This window comes from Vitis riparia, chromosome 7 (genome assembly GCF_004353265.1).
Source record: "Vitis riparia cultivar Riparia Gloire de Montpellier isolate 1030 chromosome 7, EGFV_Vit.rip_1.0, whole genome shotgun sequence".
Taxonomy (NCBI): Eukaryota; Viridiplantae; Streptophyta; class Magnoliopsida; order Vitales; family Vitaceae; genus Vitis; species Vitis riparia.
Window position 1 is genome coordinate 23,823,777 of NC_048437.1, and position 21,094 is coordinate 23,844,870.

Consider the following 21,094-nt stretch of genomic DNA (forward strand, 5'->3'; position numbering starts at 1 on the left):
CAAACCAGAATAGAGCAAATGTCATATGTGCTACTGTTCCAAAGGGTTTTACATACACAAACTTGGAAAAGAAACAGAAATGGTAGTTTTAATTTAAAGCATATCTAGACAGTTTATATGCAGGGGATAATAGTTTGAAAAACCATGGGAATAGAAGACTTTGGAATCATGTCCTGTGTGCTAGATTTCTACTTTTACTAACTGTAGCATCATGGGAAAATAGACAACTGAATATCAAGCATCTGGTTCTGAGCATATTGTTTTGCTGTCATTAATCAGGTTAAAAAACACAATTACACATGACAATTGAGAGAAAGCGATTAATAAGTTACAAATCAATATTAAATGAATTAGTATTTACTCATTTTTTCAGGGTTTTTTCTTTTTTTTCTTTTCTTTTCTTTTTTCATTTTTTTTTTTTGAAAAAGAAAAAAAGAAGAAAAACTTACAGATATCCAAGCGGACTATATGTTGATTAGTACCTTTGAAAGCCAGCAACTTTCTTCAGGCCTCAGACCTCAAGTTTTCGACCATACCTCAAGTTCCAGCCAAAAAATAGCCACTAACAAAGCAAACTGCAGAAGGGGCAACTGAGAACAAAATCCACTCTTAAAAGTCCAAATGCGCTTCATCTTGTGGGCTGGAGGTCCTTGAACTTCTGACGATATGGAGAAATTAGTTGGGTTTATGATGATTCTTTCTGATCTCGAGACACTTCTAGTTGGGGAGGCAAGAGGTTCAAAAAGCTCCCTTGAACAGGTTGATTATCAGCAACTGTATCAGATCCATCCGATTCTTCCTCTGTAACAAAGTGAACACAAATAGAAGAGAAAGATTAAAATTATTATACCATATCTAAAACAAGTGAAGTAATTCTTCTCTGTTTTGTTAGCTAAGGAAAAACATGATGTCCTAGGATTCTAAGTTTCTTGTTTCCATGAACCATCTAGGCAACAAAAGGCCAATTACAATGAATACATCTGGAAAAATTTGGCAACAGCACACTAGTTTTGAGTTAGCAATAAATTAGGGTAAACAACTAACAAAGCCTACAGGTTTGGGACAATTTTTCATGTAGAGTAAGTGTCCTAAAATGAGATGCAACTCGACATATACATGGAAAAAAAACAGCGAAAACACATGGTGAAGCACACATTAGAAGCATCAGAGATGATGTACTCTACTAATCTTCCCCTCCAAAGATCTGAATTTACAGAAGACAAACTCATCCAAACTCGTTCAAGAAAATAATTGAGAAGTGTCTAAGCCTATCATAGACATCAAAATTTTAGTCAATTAAATTACCACTAAGTTGATTATCAAAACTGTGACTCTCTAGTTCAACAAAATTGGGCTTGACAAGTGATGGGTCACACATTTGACACGTGACATATTCAAAAGGTGACACATGATGAAATTTGGAAAGCCACAAAATTTAGTCTTACAAATAAAATCAAATCTTTCAATTGCAATCAAAGAGAATTAAAAAAATAAATATGCTCTCATTGACAAATTTCCAAAGAAAATAAATGTTTTAATTGAAGTCAAAAGATAATTAAAAATAAATATTCTCTTCTTGGTAAATTTCCTTAATGAAGGAGACAAGTTACCAAAATTAAGGAACCAAATTCCTTAAATTAAACAACTAAATCTTAGGGATTCCAAATTTAATTCCCTAATTTCACCTATAAATAATGGTGACTTCCTTCAATAAAGGGGGTTTCGAATCAATCGGCAAAAGGACTCCAAAAGGGAAAAGAGGTTTAATAAAGAAGAAAAAAAAGCTTCACAAAATTTTCCTATAAATCCAAAAAGTACTACACACATGTTCTTCGCCTTTCCACAAAGTCATTCGAGAATAAGCTACTTTAGGCCCTTGATTGACTTTCAAAATCAAGAAAACACTTTTGTTGTCTATTTTTAGATCATGAGCAAAGTGAAAGAACCAGAAGGAAATACTCTTTTGTAAAGAATATTAACACTGAGATTATATCCCACAACTATTAATTTTAATAAATTTTTGTTTCACATATTTTTCTATTGTTTTGCTCATGTTATAGGACTTCACGAAATTTGTGCGTACAAATTTTTGGCCCACCCGGTGGGACATCTTTGCCTCTCTTTTTTTCACTAAGAAATTGATCACCATTAACATGATGATATCTAAAAAGACTCAAGTTGTGCATTGATACAAGGGTGATGACAAGATTGTCATTTCTCAAGCAACATATAGTACCTCTACGGGCCCTACAATTCATAGCAAAGCGAAATTGACTACTACACCTTCAACAAAGTTAGAAAGCAAGCACACTCATTTGCTGAAAATAGTGGGGGACACACGATAATTACCAACTAGTCATCACATTGGTCTTTTTAAGGGTAAAGGGTCAAAGTCTTCTTGATAGGGAAAAACGCTCTTCCACAATAAAGGACCGGGCATAAGTCCTCTCCTCTATCATCGATGCCAACTCTAACACCGACTCATACCTTGGATAACCAACTAGAATGTCAAAAGAGGACAACTCCTCCAACCAATCCGACTCTTTTACTTGTTTCTTCGAGGTGACTATGTTGGTAATAACAACAGACACTACATCTATAGAAGAACAATTAGTTGAGATGACTCATGTCATCGCCAAACTCACCAAGACCATTGAGGAGAAACATCTGCAAATAGCATCCCTCATGAGCAAGGCTAAGGCACAAGGATAATATGGTTGAGTCAAGCCAAGGACTTACTCTCTAAAGATTGCATCTTTAGGTGATGCACTGCATGCGTCTAAGTCAATGCAAACCGCAGAATCTACCTTGGTGGCGTCACTATCTGTCCAACAACTTTAGGACATGATAACTAACATCATCAGAGTGTAGTATGGCGAACCCTCACAAAGTACACTCATGTACTCTAAGCGTTACACCAACAGGATTGATAACCTACATATACCTATGGGTTATCAACCTCTAAAGTTTCAATCATTCGATGGAAAGGAAAATCAGAAGCAACACGTTGCCCATTTCATCGAAACTTGCAACAATACAGGTACAGAGGTTGACCTCTTGGTCAAACAATTTGTTCGATCCCTTCGAGGAAATGCCTTTGATTGGTATATCGACCTTGCACCTAAGTGCATTGATAGTAAGGACCAAATGGAGCGCGGATTCATCAACTGCTTCTATAGCACCCAATAAACTATAAGCATGATGGAGCTTACCAATACCAAGCAATGGAAAGACAAGTCGATTGTTGGCTACATCAATCGTTGGTGTTCTTTAAGCCTTGACTGCAAGGATGGATTATCCGAGGTGTCAGTTGTGGAGATGTGTATACAAGATGTGCATTGAGGTCTTCTATACATCCTTTAAGGGATACAACCCGACACCTTCAAAGAGTTGGTTATACGAGCATATGACATAATGCTTGTCATAAAAACAAATGCAAGTGAAAACATGTTTATTGAAAAACTCAAAGATGATACTACTAGGGGCAATAACATCATTGATGAAGATGAAAAGAGTGTGACATTAAATTTTACTACAATTGTATTCAAACCTCGACATTCTATTATGCTTTAAAAACAGAAAAAAAAAAAATGGTTTCTCCTTCAAGTAAGTAAGATTGGAGAAAAACTACTCATAAGTTGAGTCTGGTTCATTTGAACAAGGTTTTAGTGCAAATATTCAAACAACAAACAAGGTAAAGCCTATGGATACACTCCAATTGTCCAATACAACAATTAGTTGAAGAATAGTGATGCTCCTTAAAGTATGAGCCTAGATTGCATATTGCTCCTAGCCTACAAGAGCTTAAACTGTAGTAACAAAAAAAAAAAAAAAATGAAACTTATGCCAAAGGTAAAAAGGAAAAAAATCTTTCTTAATAAACTTTTTAAATCGAGGAACATATCCTTTGCATTAAATAAGTCAAATTTGGAGATTCTAAATTACAATCTCCAACTTCCCTAAATGTAAGTGTTTTTCTTTAGCATGAGGTATTCTCAAAAGGAAAATGCAACTTAGAAGCTAAATCCAAAAAAATGAAGTTTTAAAAGTCAAGATCAAAAACATTATTCAACAAGCTTGTGGAATAATATCAAATACGATACAAAAATATCATTCATCCACCTTCAAAGCGAAAGAAGACAAAGTCAGGTTCTTCAAAACACTTGAGAACATTATTGATGAGTTTACTTAAGATCAAGTCATTATTGATCATTGATTAAACTTTGCTCCAAAAACACGTAAATACCATCCTTAGATTAAAATCAAGTCTAAACTTGCCACATTCTTCAATAAGCCTATGGAAGAATATCAAACACAATACAAAAGTATCATTCATCCACCTTCAAGACTCAAATGAATTCAAAAGACCTTTTGTTCTTCAAAATACTTAAGAAAGATTTTCAGAAATTTGGTTGAGAATAAGTCATCTCGAACCCTTAGTTAACTTTATTCCAAGAACATGCATTTATCGCCCTTAATTCAAAATCCAAACAAGTGATGCTTCTAAAATCATAAGCTTAAACTACATAATGCTCCTAGCTTGCATGAGCTTAAACTACGTATACGCCAAAAAAAAAACCATCAAATTAAAGAAGAATGAAGGCTAACTTCAAGACCCACCTTGTTCACATGGCAAGCCATGTAACCGTTGCGCCTTGAAGTGGGGACATTTGTAGATATCAAAATTTTAGTGGATTAAATTACTACTAAATTAATTATCAAAATTGTGACTCTCTAGTTCAACAAAATTTAGGCTCCACAAGTGATGGACTCCACACATTTGACACATGACATATATTCAAAATGTGACATAGAGCGAAATTTGGAAGGCTATAAAATTTAATCTTGCAAATAAAATCAAATCTTCCAAGTGCAGTCAAAAGATAATTAAATAAATAAATAATCTCTTGTTCACAAATTTCTAAAGGAAACAAATATTCCAATTGAAGTCAAAAGAGAATTAAAAATAAATATTCTCTTGTTGGCAAATTTTCTTAATGAATGAGACAAGTTATCAAAATCAAGGAACCAAACTCCTTGAATTAAGCAACTAAATCTTAGGGATTCCAAATTTAATTCCTTAATTTCACCTATAAATAACGGTGACTTCCTTCAATTAAGGGGACTTTGGATCAATCAGAAAAATGACTCCACATGGGAAAAGAGGTTTCATAAAGAAAATAAAAGGTTTTACAAAATCTCCCCACAAGTCCAAGAAATCTCAAAAGTACTACACACGTGTTCTTTGTCTTTCCAAAAAGTCATTCAAGAATAAGCCCGCTTTAGGCCCTTGATTGACTTTCAAAATCAAGAAAACATGTTTGTTGTCTGCTTTCGGATTGTAATCAAAGTGAAAGAACCAGAGAGAAAATATTCTTTTGTAAAGAATATTAACATTGAGATTGTATCCCACAATTGTTAATTTTAATAAATTTTTGTTTCGCATATTTTCCTATTGTTTTACTTACATGGCAAGACTTCACAATATTTGTGCATATACCTACCAAAAAGTGACTTGATGGATGCTCTCTTCGGTTTGTTGGTTTTTTTCTTCAATTCAGCTGCAAAGGAAGAATGGTTCTAAAATTAGCATAACAAGACCAAAGAAATGCAAATTAATTACTTAACCTATTTGCAGAAACCAGACAGGAACCTATAAAAAATAACCACTGAAAATCATCTATTTTTTTCAAATTTTTTTATTACTTTTAAGTCATTTTAACCGTTTAACCATTTTAAGCCTATGAGGAAAAAGAAAATTCAGTCAAAACCCTTCACTTAAGCCTGACACTGTTAGGTTTATTTTCAAAAGCACAAAAGTTTGGTTTTACTCCGGTTTAAGTTAGTTTACCACTTGAGAATAACCTAACACTATCACCTAGGCAATATTTTGGTTATAACATTTACAGTACTTAATAGAAGTAGGGTGTCAGGGAACATGCATTCATGTCTAACCCAATTCTATGGCTATCAGACATCCCACTCTAATATGAAATTACTATTCAGAGACAGATATTTATGGTACTCAGACCCTTCATAATGACAACCATGCCATTGCCCAGCATGCTATGCCATGGGTATGGATAAGAGTACCAGAAGGTTATGGGGTATAGAGAAACACTTGAATTCTGAGTACTTTTTTTATGGGAAAATTTTCTTGCTAGATTACACAAATATCATATTTAGGGAAAAACACCCAACATTGTAAAGCCACTTAAAATGGTCAAAACTCAGTCTTGCATAGCTTTAAGTTTAGTTGAAACAATATCACAGTAGAAATATCTATTGTCATGCTTCCAATTTATTATTGCTTTGTTTGTTCATTTTCCCTTCTTTTTTTTTTTTCCTTCATTTGATCTTTTGTGTCACCTGAAATAATGAGTTTATGGCAGGTCAGAACTGCCACATCCTAAGATAAAGCAGTAAAGCACAAACAATGCTTACAGACACCCACAACTCACACCTATACCAAGTCTATCTAACAGAAAGATGAAATAAATAAGGCACAAATATATACCCATTCCAGGAACTTGATAATCATTGATGATTTCAAAGTTCTTATACGTATAACCCACAAAGTTCATGTCCTTCGATGAAAGCATCTACATAATAAAGAGAACTGAAATGAGAAAATGTGGAAAAAGAAGAAAAAAACAGTAACAAAAAATAGCATCAGATGGAAGTTTAGACTCTTAACATATTCAAGGTAGAAAACGGTATATTACCAAATTAATAAATAGCTAAGAAAATAAATGATCCTTCATAAATCAACAACAAAAGATGCACATGAGAAGCAGCCTAGCATACACAAGTGTACTTGTTCAAGAATATGAACAAGTCAATTTCCGGTAAACTAGATGTTCATCATTCCACATAATTGAAATCAAATAACAGAAAACTCCAAAGAGCATGAAATAGTTGTTCTTACAATGAAACAAAGCTTCAAACTTGATTGTTCTACTTCATGTCAAAACATGTGAGAATGAAAATTTATCATACTCTTTTGATCTTTGGACACATGTATCTGATGTACACAACTTTGGAGAAAACCTTGATTCTTGAACTTCTTAAATTTCATCAAAGTAATTCTCAATGGTTTCGTGTGAGATTCCACAGAGTTCAAGTCAAACGAGAGTGGTTCCAAAGTCAATTTAGTTTCACTAAATTAAATCCACTTTTGCAGCTGCAGCTTACATCTTTGTATCAGAATTTAATGCTCTGGTCTTAACCTCCTGCGGACTTCTATTTCAAGAGAACCTGTGGTTTGAAGTTTAAACCACACTTCCAAGTCTAAAACACTGAAGAGATTCCTTTACTTTTAAAAGCCTTTAATAGTCAAGTTACCAATCAGTTTGGCAAGATAGAAAAAAGATGAGAAAAAGAAGGGAAAACATGTGACAAGTTCCTCATTGTACTTTTGAATGAAGCTCCTATTTTGCCAATTTGGCAGCAGTAAATAAATGAACCAAATGATTATGCTTTGCAAAGAGAAAATTGCAGCTACATAAAATTAAATGAAATAGATATTCTGACACTACGTGTAAAAGGCCATGACAGCTAAAGCAGCACAGGAAACTCATAAAATGAAAACTCTGCAGTTGCAATTATTAAGCTTACCTTTCTCCAAGGACCACTTTTTGATGATGATTGACCTAGGCTCTCAGACTGCAAACCCATAAAATAGGCTCAAAAAGTAGATAAGCAACATGAAAAAACTCCAAACAAGTTGTGGCACCAGATCAGCAAAAGAATAGAGCATATCAATACCTCTTCAAACTTTTCAAAATTCTGAGTATCTAATTCATCTCTGACCTCGGGAATAAATGCAGCTTCCATAAGATATAGTCTATCCCATTCAGTACCTTCAAACCATGGGTGTACCTGAAAATGGAAGAAGCAACCACATAATCCCTTTTATTTGCAACCTACTTTTAATGAAATCCAATAATTTAGACTAGGACACACCATACAACACCTTTATTTCATCTGCGCCTTTAGATCCCAGCCTCTGGCTTACATTACACAAAAGTTTACTGATAAGATCTTTTGCTTCGGAAGATAGACTTGCTTCTTCAGGAAACTTTAAATGAGTTCTCCAATTTACAATCTGCAGAAAACCAGAAGCAGAGCTGACACTCTTATTTGAGAATGAAACCCATCTTTTGGGATGAGAAGATTGCAGAAAAATATAAGGATGCATGTGTGGCATAAACTACCTGGTTTATAAAGAGTGCAACAGTGCCATTTACCAGGAACAAACATAAAATAGAGCTCAGAACAAGAAGATATGTAAAGGCATTCACATAAATGCACCAAGCTTCAGCTGGACTAACATTAGAAATAAATTATGGCTCAAACAGATTCTTAAAAGAAGACAAATAGGATTAAGAACTCAGCTAATTTCAGTACCTAAATAAGGTAGCTGCTTTCAACCTATCCCATTAGGTCAAACCCCACAATGATGCTCCAAAAGTCTCAAATAACAATCAACATACCTTGAAGCCAAACCCATAGAAAATACAGGATTAACTGTTTAAAATGTAATTGAGTTGTTTATGAGGCGAGTTTTGTCAAACTCATTCAGGCTTATTAGTATTGCAATGAACTCAAACTCATTACAAATTAGAGACCAACCTCAGCCACCTCAATTCAGTCCTTGTGTGAAAGGGACATTAAAAACCAAAGTCAAGCTCAACAAAAATGAAACATGAACAGATTCAAAATTGAGGAATCTATTTAACAACACATATAATTACACAATGAAAACTAAAGAACATAGTTGATATCCAACCAGCTGAACCCACCCTAACTAGGGTCTTTTTATGCAATCACTTTAGCTAGGATATGGATTTTTTTCTCATTTTTTTTCCTCTGTCAAACAGAATTGAACACAAAGCTTCAATATCCCCACCCCAGCCCCCTGCCACTTGAGCCAAGCTTCAAGGGTCTTAGGTAGGATATGGCCATTATATTGAACAAACTTCATCTTGATGCATGGCCATGCCTTACAAACATCATATTAAGCCACAAATAACTGGCCATGAAACAAGCTTGTCCAGTTTGTTGAAGGCCCTCTACAGACTACACAAAGAATGCTCGTAGAAACATGGCAACAGTATTGCATACAAACTAAGGCACTTCCCAATGCAAAACATATAAAAAAGGTTTGGCTGAAAATTTAGCTTCTCTATTTTACTCTCACATTCCTTTCCAAACTGTGATAATCACAACAATCAACAACAGTTCTTTGAGTGTAGTTACAGGTGAACAATGCAAATTGAACCCAGAACATGGATCCAGAATCCACTTGGCTACATCCACCCCTCAACTATTGACATTATAAGGAAGTTCAAGAATAAAATGGAAAACCTGGCAACCAATTCAAAATTAACACAAGATCAAAACATATGATGGAAATGATGAATCATAAGAGCTTCACAGAAATTTCCAAACTAAATAAGAACATGCACGAATTGAAGGGAAAAGTCAAAGGAACTGATTATTGCAATAATTACAGAGTAGGGTAAAATGATAATTCACAACCCAAGAACTTGGAACTTATAATACAGAGAAATTACTAAAATCTGAATGAGTTGTATTCCCAAGTTTACCTTCCTACATGTTGACATGGGATCATCAGAATAAAAAGGTGGATACCCCACAAGCATTTCATACATGATAGCACCAAGTGACCACCTGTGGAAATAAAAGAATCATAATTTGGTCTGGAAAAAATTAAGGAGTGTTCTGACTTTCCATAATAATTTAAATCACTCTGTTTTAGTTCCAAGGATCTCAAAGTGAACAAGTCTGTCTTCGTCTAATGAATCAATCTAAGATATGGTGCAATTGTAATAAAAGATGGTAAAACATTAAAAAAAATTATTTTATAGAAACCTGAAAATGACCCACGTGTAAGTAATTAAATACATTTCAAATCCTATTAGAAACAAAATGAAATCATTTCAAATGCTATGTAAAGGAAAAACATCGGAACAATTTCAAATTCCATGGGATATCCAAATGACTAATCAGTTCCCATTGTGTAAACCACTTACCAATCACATTCCATCCCATAACCTTTCTTCAATAAAACTTCTGGAGCGATATAGTCTGGTGTCCCAACAGTAGAATAAGCCTGCAAGTTCGAATATGAACATTACAGAAACAAATAAAGTCCCCAGGCATTGAGAGGAAAAAGGTCCTCTTTTTTCTAAATTTTTCTGAGACAAATGATGCAGGGTTTATTGCTCCATTCAATGAATGACCTAATGTACAGTCAGCACAGTCCACAACAAGAAATCCTTCAAAATGCCAGCCAAGGGAAAACATGCCTTACAGAAGATGATATTTTCTTAGTTGGCATCACATAGTAAAGAATAAAAGAAAACTATCAAAAATTATATAAGGCTTACAAGCATCCTCCTGTTCTTCTGCCAATGTTGTTGTTGCTCTTGTTGGGTGCGCTTCGGTGCTGCAGGATCACCCTGATGACCCCCATTAGGACTGTTAACAATTGTAAAATCCTCCTCAAGAGTACTGCAGTCCAATGGCTTACATAGTCCAAAATCTGATAGTCTCAAGTGACCATATTTATCAAGTAGCAAGTTATCGGGTTTAATATCTCTGCAACATGCAATTTGGGATAGAAAAAATTAATCATTTTGGTGTATCAATAAGAAACGACCTCTAGAATCATGCCAAGTGACATATAGCCAAAAAGAATAAAGGTCCCCTACAAACCTATGAATGTAATTATGTTTGTGAATAGATTCAATAGCCAAAACTGTTTCTCCAACATAAAATCTAGCCTCATCTTCAGTCAAGGTATCCTTTCTCATGAGTAAAGTCATCATATCTCCTCCAGGTAGGTACTCCATAATAAGATAAAGAAACTCATCATCTTGGAAAGAACAGTAAAGTTTAACAATGCAATTGCTGTCCACCTCTGCAAGCAGATTCCTTTCAGCTTTAACATGCTCCACCTAAAATCATTTAAGTGTCAACTGGCAACAAACATATTGGGCAAAATCACCAAACATCTGGCAGACCAGAAAGATGTAATACCTGGCCTCGTCGAAGCATCTCTGACTTCTTAAGCTTTTTCATTGCATACACATTACCCGTTGTCTTCTCTCTACAGACTCTTACCTGCACCACAAATAAAACAATATACTAATAATGAGCAAATGATAGGCAAGGATACAGCACAGGATCAAATTCAAGATAGAGCTGAATGACAGAAAAAGATCCATACCTGTTCCTAAACATTCAAAATTTAACCTTTTTCGAGTTTTGTTGAAATAAATTACAACTTCGGACACTTACAAAAACCACTACTATATATGTGTATGTGTGCGTGCAAGTGTTTTGATAATAAACAAGCAAAAAATATTATCAACATCTACCAAAAGGGGCATGCCAAGTACACAGTCAGATACAAAGGGTGCCAAAAGGCAAAGAAATAGAAGAGAAACAAAAGACAACTCTGTCCTATTAACTAGTACCCAACCAATCAACAAGATATAACAAAGACATCGAAGCTCCATTTATGAACTTTCTAGACTAAATAAAAGAAAATATCATAAGGATATTTTGAGAGCCGGATCCAATTGTTCAAAATTATCAAGCAATTTAGGACACCTCTCCTTTCAAATGGTTGAGAATACGCATAAAGGAGCAGCTCTCTAGGCCTTCCTACGTTTCTTCCCTACAAAAGTCCCATGCCAATTTAATCAAGTCTATCTTACTAAAGAAGGCGACACCCACTCTACATTTTCCAATTCCCATCCTCTTTTTCTTTTCTTTTTTTTTTTCTTTTTTTTTTAACTAGTCCAAAGTCAAAATCTTCCCCCGGGCTCCTTGACGAGCAAGGATTGCACTCCATTGGTATACATGAGTTTCGAACTACTTTCACAAGAAAAGTGTCCAGTCTTTCGAACTTCAAATAAGAATAAAGTGGCTTTGACTGAGAATTTCCATTCTTCAACTCCAACTGAAACAGTACATCCTTCCCATCCTTCTTCACTCATCTCTCTTGAAGCCTTATTAGAAATGCATCAACATTTTTCAGCTCCCATTGAAGAAACTATATTAAGAAACAGGATCTCCAATGCTGTCCCTCACCAAACTCTTCCCACAGATCTGTAACCCAAGCACCCTTTGAGGTAGCTATTGCAAATAGCAAAGGAAAGAAGACACTTAGAGATGATTCACCAAAACATAGACCCTTCCAGAATTTCTCTCCTTCCATCCTTCACAACGTAAAAGATTCTACTTTTAAAGTCTTCCCACCTCTCCTTATTGCTTTCCACAACCCTACCCCAAACCCTTCCCTAACACCACAAGAACACCAACTATGTTTGCCTCTCATAGCTATATTTGAGAATCTTTATAACAGAAGTATGTTATTGTAATAAATTTCTTTCATACTATTGCATAAATGTATAAAAAACCTTTTTCCCTCCATACCCCTAAACGCACACACACCCAAGTTGTCGTGGCAACCTTCTTTGTTTCTCTTCTCCTATGGAGATCTAGTTCAATATTCAATAAGTGGTTTCCCAACCAAGATATTTCTGGTTGGTATCAATAAAAATGTTGAGAGAGAGAAAGAGATGCACAAGTTTGCAATACTTGGTCCCTTCAATTCCGCTCAACATACCCATGTTGACACAACATGACAAAGGTGTGTATGTGATATCCTTGTCGAACACACCTATTTTGCTTTTGACATGACTATTTTATTTTTATTTTTAAAAAAAGTAAGAATCAAAGAGGAAAAAGAAAGATATTTTAGAAAAAAAAAATCTTGTTTCCTGTTCTAATCAGCTTTTAATTTTTTTATTATCATTACACCACAACCCCAAGTACCATTTAGATCCCCATATCCTAAAATTTGAGATGTTGAGGATAGACACCTAGATGGACAGCCGCACCCATGTCCATATCCAAACTCATGTAACATAGGCACAACACACAAATTCAAATAGATAGCATGAACATCAAAGAAATCTATACATATTAACTACAATTTTAAAAAATCTACATTTCACTTTCTAGCCACCTGGAAATTTCAAGGAACAATTTTTGTTAGTGAAAATATCTCAGATACAAGAGATGGGTTGCATCCTCATGGATTTCATTAGATTACATCTCTCATTCTGTAACATTATTTTATTAATCTTTTTATATTATCAGCTACGTAAAGACTGCTTTTCGTAAACAGACATCAGAGACCTATAAGCTTGATGATTTCAGCTCAGTGAGCCCAACTTCTGGATTTATTCAACCTGCACACCATGCTCATGATGGTTAGAACTATTCATCTTTCCATTAATAAGCACTAAATCATGTAAGATTAGATTTTTCAACTAGCATAGTGTTTTGTTTGAACTATACTTTTTATTTGTATGAGTTTCTTATACTAGAAGTCCCTGAGTACTCATTTTTTTTTTCCCTAGTATGTCATGATCATTACCACAAAGGTTTTTCTGCTTCATCACAGAAAACATATTTGCCTAATCTAATGCAAGTAAAAAGTGAAGTGACCATGTCAAAATCATTTTCTGATATGGAAGGAGCTATATGTCTTATGCTTTCCCTCTGTGTGTAACTTATTGTTACAACATGTTCTTCATTATTATGCATTAAAATTTCATTTGGTCCATACATTCACTATTGCATATTGACATAAAGCGGTTTAGGTGAAGTATTCCTTGATGATATATCAACTTACCAACCCTACTAGCAAAATAATGTTGAACCAATTCCTTTTATATCTGCCCAACCTAATCTCACTTTCCTAATACAGGAAAAATACTCCATGTCACTGACTCATGCGTTTTCTTTATCATAGAGCCTGACATAACTCGAGGCCATACCAGCCAATCGCATTCAAATTAGAAGTACTAAATTTTTGTTCAATGGGTGCAGTAAACGAAGACTCATAAACTGAAAGAACTAGCAATGATAAATATTCATTCTATTAAGTATGGGTACGTATAGGACATCTACATGGAAAGATTCATAGTGTAAGGACATGTTACACAGGCAGAGGCATATATACCCATAGTGGCTACAACTTGAAACATTTGATGTCATACTGTACATATTATAGATGCTCCTATACTGAGGGCAAATTACTATTTTAAAGTAATTTTCCCCCTTTTTAATCTCAGTGAATGATCCAGTGGATAAAGAATGATGTTTTCAGTCAGAAATTTTAGACGCTACACTTCTTCAGTCAAAAAAATTGACAGCTAGAAGCATGATTATGAAGCTTGAAACCAAATGGAAAAGAATTAAGAATTAAGAAATTTGGAAAACGCGACCAGTATAATTTCACATAAATGTATACCTCTCCAAATGCTCCCTTCCCGATCATTGTCAATAATTCAAAATCATCAGCACCCATCTTATGCCTTTGAAGGCGCATGTATTCAGTTTCCTTCTTCTCCAAGTGTTTTAGCAGGTTATTCTGATCTTCCTCGGAGACGTCAGCATCAGCCAACTTCTTTTCCAGTATATTTCGCCTGCTTACAAGTCAAATGGCCTATCTTATCTCTATAGAATCCTATAAATTTGACTTTCAGGAAACAAATATCCTTGACATAACTTGACCTGACATTAGATGGAAGTGATCTTTTAGAGGTACTTATGCAAGAAATAAATAGTCTACAAATGGATGTTATCACCAGGTAACTAGTGGAATCATCAAGAAACCATCGGTTCCAAGCTTATGCTGGAACTATATTGAGGCCACCTGATGCTTAGGTAGCAGGGGGTTATGGTGTGGATCCAGAGGTTCCTAGTTCAACTCCAAAAAAGTAAGTTGTGAAAAAAAATAATGACAGAACTACATTGAAACTATTACTAATTTAACCTCACACCCACTAAAAGATGAAGTAAAACAGGGAAAAGAGTATTGCCAGTTTCAAAATGTTAAAAGTTTTTTGTAGGACATCTTCAACCCATTAATCTTCATTTTTCCAAAATAGACCAATTACATCTCAAATCAAGAGGTGCACTACATCACAAACAATAAAAGTACACCTTATTTGGTAAATGGCAATACAAATAGAAAGGAAGCATCTTCATGATTGAAATTCAATCACAAGAAGAAATAGAATGATTAGCACAACAGGAAATTTTTTTAGCAAAATTTAAAATACCAGGAAGAAAATAGATTCGATCATTCTTTTAGGGAGCATTAAAGACTCAGATGTCAAGAGAAAAGTCTTCTACCATAAAATAAGATGAAAACTTCAATCAAATACTAAACGAGAGATAACAAGGATAATGAATTGAAGTCACTCCAACATTACATGTACAATTTCCTACAGAAAGCATGTTCTCACCCAAACTCCTACCTACTATTGGAAAAAACAAACAATTGACACAAGGAACAGATAGAGATTGAATTTCCTATTGTCACTAGATAATGATTCATTAGGAAAAGAAGAAACAGAAAAAAAAATGGAAAAAGAATTGAAAAGGTAACTTAGAAAAGCCGCTTGGAAATAATACTAACCACTTCTAAATTTCTAAAATGGTTTTAGGCTATCAAACACTAAGAACCCTAATTTAGAGCAACAAAATCATTTTAAGCATACTTCTTACATGCTTGAGGAGGATTTGAGAAATCATGTTAAAGAAGGGAAAAAAAAGAAAAACTCACATTATGTCTTAGTCAAATGATTTTGGACTGCCTAACAGTGTGTTATTCCATATAGTACTGGAGTATTTTGAAAAACCACTGAAGCTAGTGTTCAAATTAAAATCTTGGACTAAATAATATCGACATGTGAAGATTATGAGATTCAGCATTGGATTTGCAAGTGGAGTGCATAAGCCCCTATAGGGGCAGAAGCCAGTATATTAGAAAACATGCACCACATGTCTGTATAGGCTTGTACAACCATGCTTTGACATTTATTTTTCATTTATCATATTAAAGAACATAAAAAAGTGCAGAATGAGCCTCCCAGAGGCAGCTCAAATGAGAGGTGCTCCTACTCAGGAATGGGAGGTCCCAAGTTCAAGAACTGAAATTAATTTCATACGAGTTCCTCATGAACAAATCAAGTATCTCTAAAAATAAAAATAAAAATAAAAATAAATTTAAAAAATGAATGAATCAAGTACCTGTGGTTTTCCTTATCCTACAAAGCAGGGCTAGTGGGTATCCACTCAATAGAAAGGTGTAAAATGATCACTAAAATTGAGTTAACTATGTAGACAAAGGAGAAAAGGTGGGAGGGAGACAAGAATACAAATTTTAAGTTCACTTCTTTTCATATTTTAAAAGTATTAGCCTCAAAATCCATTTAAAATTTTTAACATTGCAAAGAGCCTTTTCCATTTAAAAAGCTAGAAATTATTTTGATTTCAAATACAATTGTATTTGACACAAAAATTAGAATCTAAACTTGGATTAGTGGATTTAATTGTCCTAGAGAAAGTGTAAATAAAAAAATCAGACAAGCAAATATGGTGCAAAATGGTATTAAGTGCATATATTAATCCATCTTAATACCTAAAGTGCAATAATATGATCAAAAAACCATTTGTAAGATCTTATAAATTGAGTTGCATCACCATTAATGGTTATGGGGAAGTGGGGGGTGTTTTCTTCTTTGTAATCTTTAAGCCGCTGTTTTGGCGGCTTTTTTAATACAATTTTTATCCTTTACTTATCCAAAAAAAAAAATGTATATGGATGACTTTCTATGAAAAAAAATTATATAACATTTTAGAAACTTGGTGCATCCTTAAAACTGTTATTTATTTGGATTCCAATCAATGGGACTGGTCAACATGACCCCCATCTTGATTAGTAATTGTGATGACTGCACTAAAACTGTAACAGACTCCTCTTCTGGGTCCCATAGCTTAGGATATAACACGCCTTTGTATCACAAAGCCTTTTCTTCCTTTTCTTTTTTTTCCAATTTTTGGGGTGGGTGAGAGTGGGGGGGAGTGAAGTAGTAAGGGAAAGTGAAATTTAATGCTGACTGGAAGAAAAAAAAAAAAAAAGAGTAAATCAATATCTTCTTTTTCATGCTATGTTTTATGTTCTCCACTAAAAGGATTTATAAGTGATAAATTCAACATATTTATTTGCTTCTAAATCTCTTGGAAGTTCTTTAGTTGATAAATATTTCAAAACCTATTTCCCATCATCAGTTCTACATTTTCAAAGTTCAATTTCTATTTTTATCGATTCAACTAAACATGCCTTTCACACTAGTCCCATTTTGATTCCCTAACCTGTGAACAAAGACCAGAACAAGTTTATTGAGTTCAATCTACCAAATCACTAGTAAAAGATAAGTGAGTCAAGGGGATTTCTAGGTGTATTGCAAATAAATGGACATGAATGAGGAAACTAACGGAGCATGTTCATCTGTCATAAATCCATGGGACACAAGGTAATATAATATTTTGAGAAAATATATTTTCAGAGGCAACATTTTGAGAAAATATAACCATTAAGTGATGGAATTTTGATATCTAAACAAAAAATATGATTATAGGCATGCAAATAGGACAACAGATACTGATTTGGTTAAAATCATTATTGCTTCTTAAAAAAGTTGGGACCTTGTGCTAATGAAAGGAGACATCTTCCCCAGTTGAGAACCTGAAGAGCCATTCCTTTGATGGTACACAGTATTTTGTTCTAATTATTGTTTCCACAGACAAAACAAAAAATTTAATAATACATCAATGACAGCATCAAAATTTAAAATAAATAAATAAAAATAAATAATAAAAATAAATAAAGAAAGAAAGAAAGAACCATGCTGACATAATTGGACTTAGGTATATTAAGGAATTTGCTTATCCTTGAATGATTGATACGCCAGTTTCTTGAATAAATGTTTTACATATTATGGTACTATTTTAGATCATGAAAAAGGGTGTGCCTCCTTAAAGAGTATGATTTTGAATCAAATACAATCTTATGGTTTTCTTTTTCTATTTGGATTTCATAAGTAGACGAGTCAATTAGAGCTGCCCATTGAGAAGTATCAGTCTCACATAAAAAAATCCCAAAAATGCCAACAGGGCAACTGTTAACAAGTCTGAAAGGGTCCTAAGTGTATTTGCATTATTTTCACTATCCATACTAAGATAGATCCAACATCTTACAGGGGTGGCCTTTTCTTTACCAATCAAAAAATGTTAGACATGTTATAGAACTTCCTAAGCTCTAACAAGATAGATTGTATTTATTATCATAATATCAGTAATACTGTCAACAACAATCTGCCACATTTCTTTTCAGAAAAAATACCATCATTGATCTCATTAAAAAGAAACTGAAAAGGTATGATAGCCACCAGGATTTGTCATCCAAAAAGCTACACTTTAGAGATCAAAAGGAAAAATATGCTGTTTCTTTCATAAGGTTTTCATTAATAAATACAGAAATGATGCACATGATATGCTTATGGAAGGCAATTACCAAAACTTATATATGTGGATAGTAGGAATTTAACTTATCTGGATCTTCTCCCAGATTTTCTACAATACCTTGTCATGCAAAAAGTAATTATTAACTTTATCTCCAAAGCAGTAGAAGTTGATATTAAGAAGAAAACTGATTCAACTTCAACTGGTGATGAGTTACAACAGGGCTTCACTTCATCAAATTATAGATAAAGAATGATAGGGCATACTGGCATTAAGTGGATTGACTAGATTCATATAAGAGCATTGGCAGTACGCATAATTATAGGATCAATTGGCATAGTGTAAACATAAGAGGTAATGATTGGTTATTGGACAAGAAACAGAACTTACTAATTGTCAAAATGACCAATCCCCTGCAGTTCGTGTATTCTATAGAAGTGTAAGCTAACTCAGGGACAGATATTATGTGCCTAAAATTTCAAATTTATCTTTAAGAGTATTGTCATACCGTTCCCTCCTCTCCTGAAGACTCTTCATTTGCTCCTTGTAATGGTTCTCAATATACTGCTTTGCAGCTGCAACTTTCTGCTTTGTGACATTTGAAGGTGTTTCATCTCCTGCTGTAGGATTTGTCTCTTCTTTTTCAGCACCTGTGCCTTCCTTCTTCCTAGCTGAAGGCCTCACTCGCTCCCGCGGTTGAAACTTCTGAAACCAACTCCTTGCAGAATCCATTCCTTCCGCTCCACCTCAGCTGATTTCAGAACATCTAACAACCATTCCTCAAAGACACAACAACCTCTCAATTGCAAGCCAAACTTGCAAAAATATTCGACCTTGGGCAACGGAAATTTTCAAATTCACAAAGCCTGCATCCAACCTGGATATACCACAGAATTAAAAAGAGAGAGGGAGAAGAAAGAAAAAGGAAGAAAAACAATAATTTACTATTCAAGGACATACTGCCAGACCCCACATTGCCAGAAATTATATTTCCTAAGGTACGCAAAAATCAAAATTAATATCTCGTTTGTTTCAGGAGAAACTGGAGGAAAAGGAAAACGGTAAACGAAAACAATATAACAATTCACTGAGTTAAACCTTGTCCAACCTCTTCCAATATCACATCTCTCTCCCAAATTTTCCAAGAAAACAAAATCAGCAACAAGAAAATCGCTAAAATCCACAGAACACGCACTACATTACAAGGAACACAATCAAACACTAACAAACAATTAAAATAAAACATGAATACAAATAAAAACCTGAATTACGAATTCCACATAAATCAAGAATCTAAGACCGGTACAGAAATGAGAGTCAACATCAGGAAAGTGAAAAAAGAAAGAGAAAATGAGAGTCGGCAAGCAAGCTTTGGGTTAAAAAAAAAAGTTAGAAAATGAAGGCTAAGAAATCGGATTACCGCGTGGTAGTGTCGGAGAGAGAAAGAGAATAAGACGATCCGTGAACCCTAGAGAGAGAAAGAGGATTCAGTCCGGCATTATCGGTGTTTGGATGCCCAGAAAATATCGAGACGGAGACCTGCTTTCCTCGTTGTCCGCATGATTCTCTCATTTGTTTTCTAACGTGTACGTTCGATTTCATAAACGTTTTCCGCTTTCTACCTCTCTTTTTTTTTTTTCTAAATTAACTTTTTTTAAATATAGTATAATATTTATAAATTATAACATAAATAATATTTTTTTTTAAATTTACTTTTTAATTAAAAATAATTTCTTTTAATAAAATTATCTAAATAACTACAAAAATAATATATTTTGACTTCTGATAAATCAATCCAAAATTTTATAATTATTTCTTTTTTAATATAAATTATTTTAATGATAAAAATAAATAATAATTAATATCAATTATTTTTATGCCACAGGGGTGCATTGGATCTGGTGAAAAAATAATGTCAGAACATTCCGCGCTGGTATGGAAAAGTGGCCGTTGATATGCTAAGTTGCCCCCTGTGCGTCATGCGCACCACAGAGGAATCACAAATTTAGAAAATTTATTTCAAATTCAGTATGATATAAAGATGTTTTAAATGAATTTTTGAAATGATAATTGTACGTTACATACATATACCATTGTTGAGTTGGAATGACCAACCTAGGCCTAACCAATCAGCCAAAACACCCATGGGAAATTGAGTATGAAAGCAGTAAGAGGCCAGTACAGGCTACTAGAGTTGAATTGGACTTTTGGGGCTTCCTTACAACATGGGCATTATGGGACCACCCCTGGTCCATTTTTGGGTTGTAGACGCACCAACGCACAAGAATAGTTTAAGCACTCTTTTTTTTTTTTTTTTCATTTTCTCTAACTAAATTTTAATTTTTACAAGATATTTAAAACCCGTTTAAAAATAATTTCAATTATAACTTTTCTAGTTTGAAATATTCTTAAATAATGATTTTTGGAAGAATTACATACAAGTGATTTCCCATTACATATTTTTAGAATTGTTTATTTTTATAAAAAACACTTCGAAGCGCTTTTAATTTTCTTGGACAAGCTCCTATCAAATATTTTTTTATGAAATATTTTGAGTGATTTTTTTAACTTTTAAAAAAAATTTCAAATGTTTGATTTTTCTTCAAAAACCATTTTTATAATAGGAGGCGTCTCGCTGTCATTAAAAACGCCTTTGGGAAATCATCATGAAAAG

The 21,094-nt window shown here is 34.0% G+C and overlaps 1 protein-coding gene across 3 annotated transcripts; it reads right to left on the minus strand.

The window, feature by feature from the left end:
- Positions 1-151: 151 nt before the first annotated feature.
- Positions 152-19,992, minus strand: LOC117918822 (serine/threonine-protein kinase 38-like). Of its 3 annotated transcripts, none has more exons than XM_034835735.1 (14): positions 19,841-19,992; positions 18,929-19,297; positions 14,360-14,534; positions 11,068-11,151; positions 10,744-10,985; positions 10,416-10,626; positions 10,059-10,138; positions 9,612-9,696; positions 7,976-8,107; positions 7,768-7,881; positions 7,618-7,665; positions 6,518-6,602; positions 5,505-5,561; positions 152-801 (listed from the first exon to the last, which is right to left on the minus strand). In XM_034835735.1, the coding sequence occupies exons 2-14, from the start codon at positions 19,150-19,152 to the stop codon at positions 686-688; spliced, it is 1,653 nt and encodes a 550-aa protein (XP_034691626.1). In that variant the 5' UTR covers positions 19,153-19,297; positions 19,841-19,992; the 3' UTR covers positions 152-685. The 3 variants fall into 3 exon arrangements, with proteins under 3 accessions (XP_034691626.1, XP_034691627.1, XP_034691628.1); XM_034835736.1 differs by lacking the exon at positions 19,841-19,992 and adding an exon at positions 19,683-19,782; XM_034835737.1 differs by having other exon boundaries at positions 720-801; positions 5,469-5,561.
- Between the last annotated feature and the right edge of the window lie 1,102 nt (positions 19,993-21,094).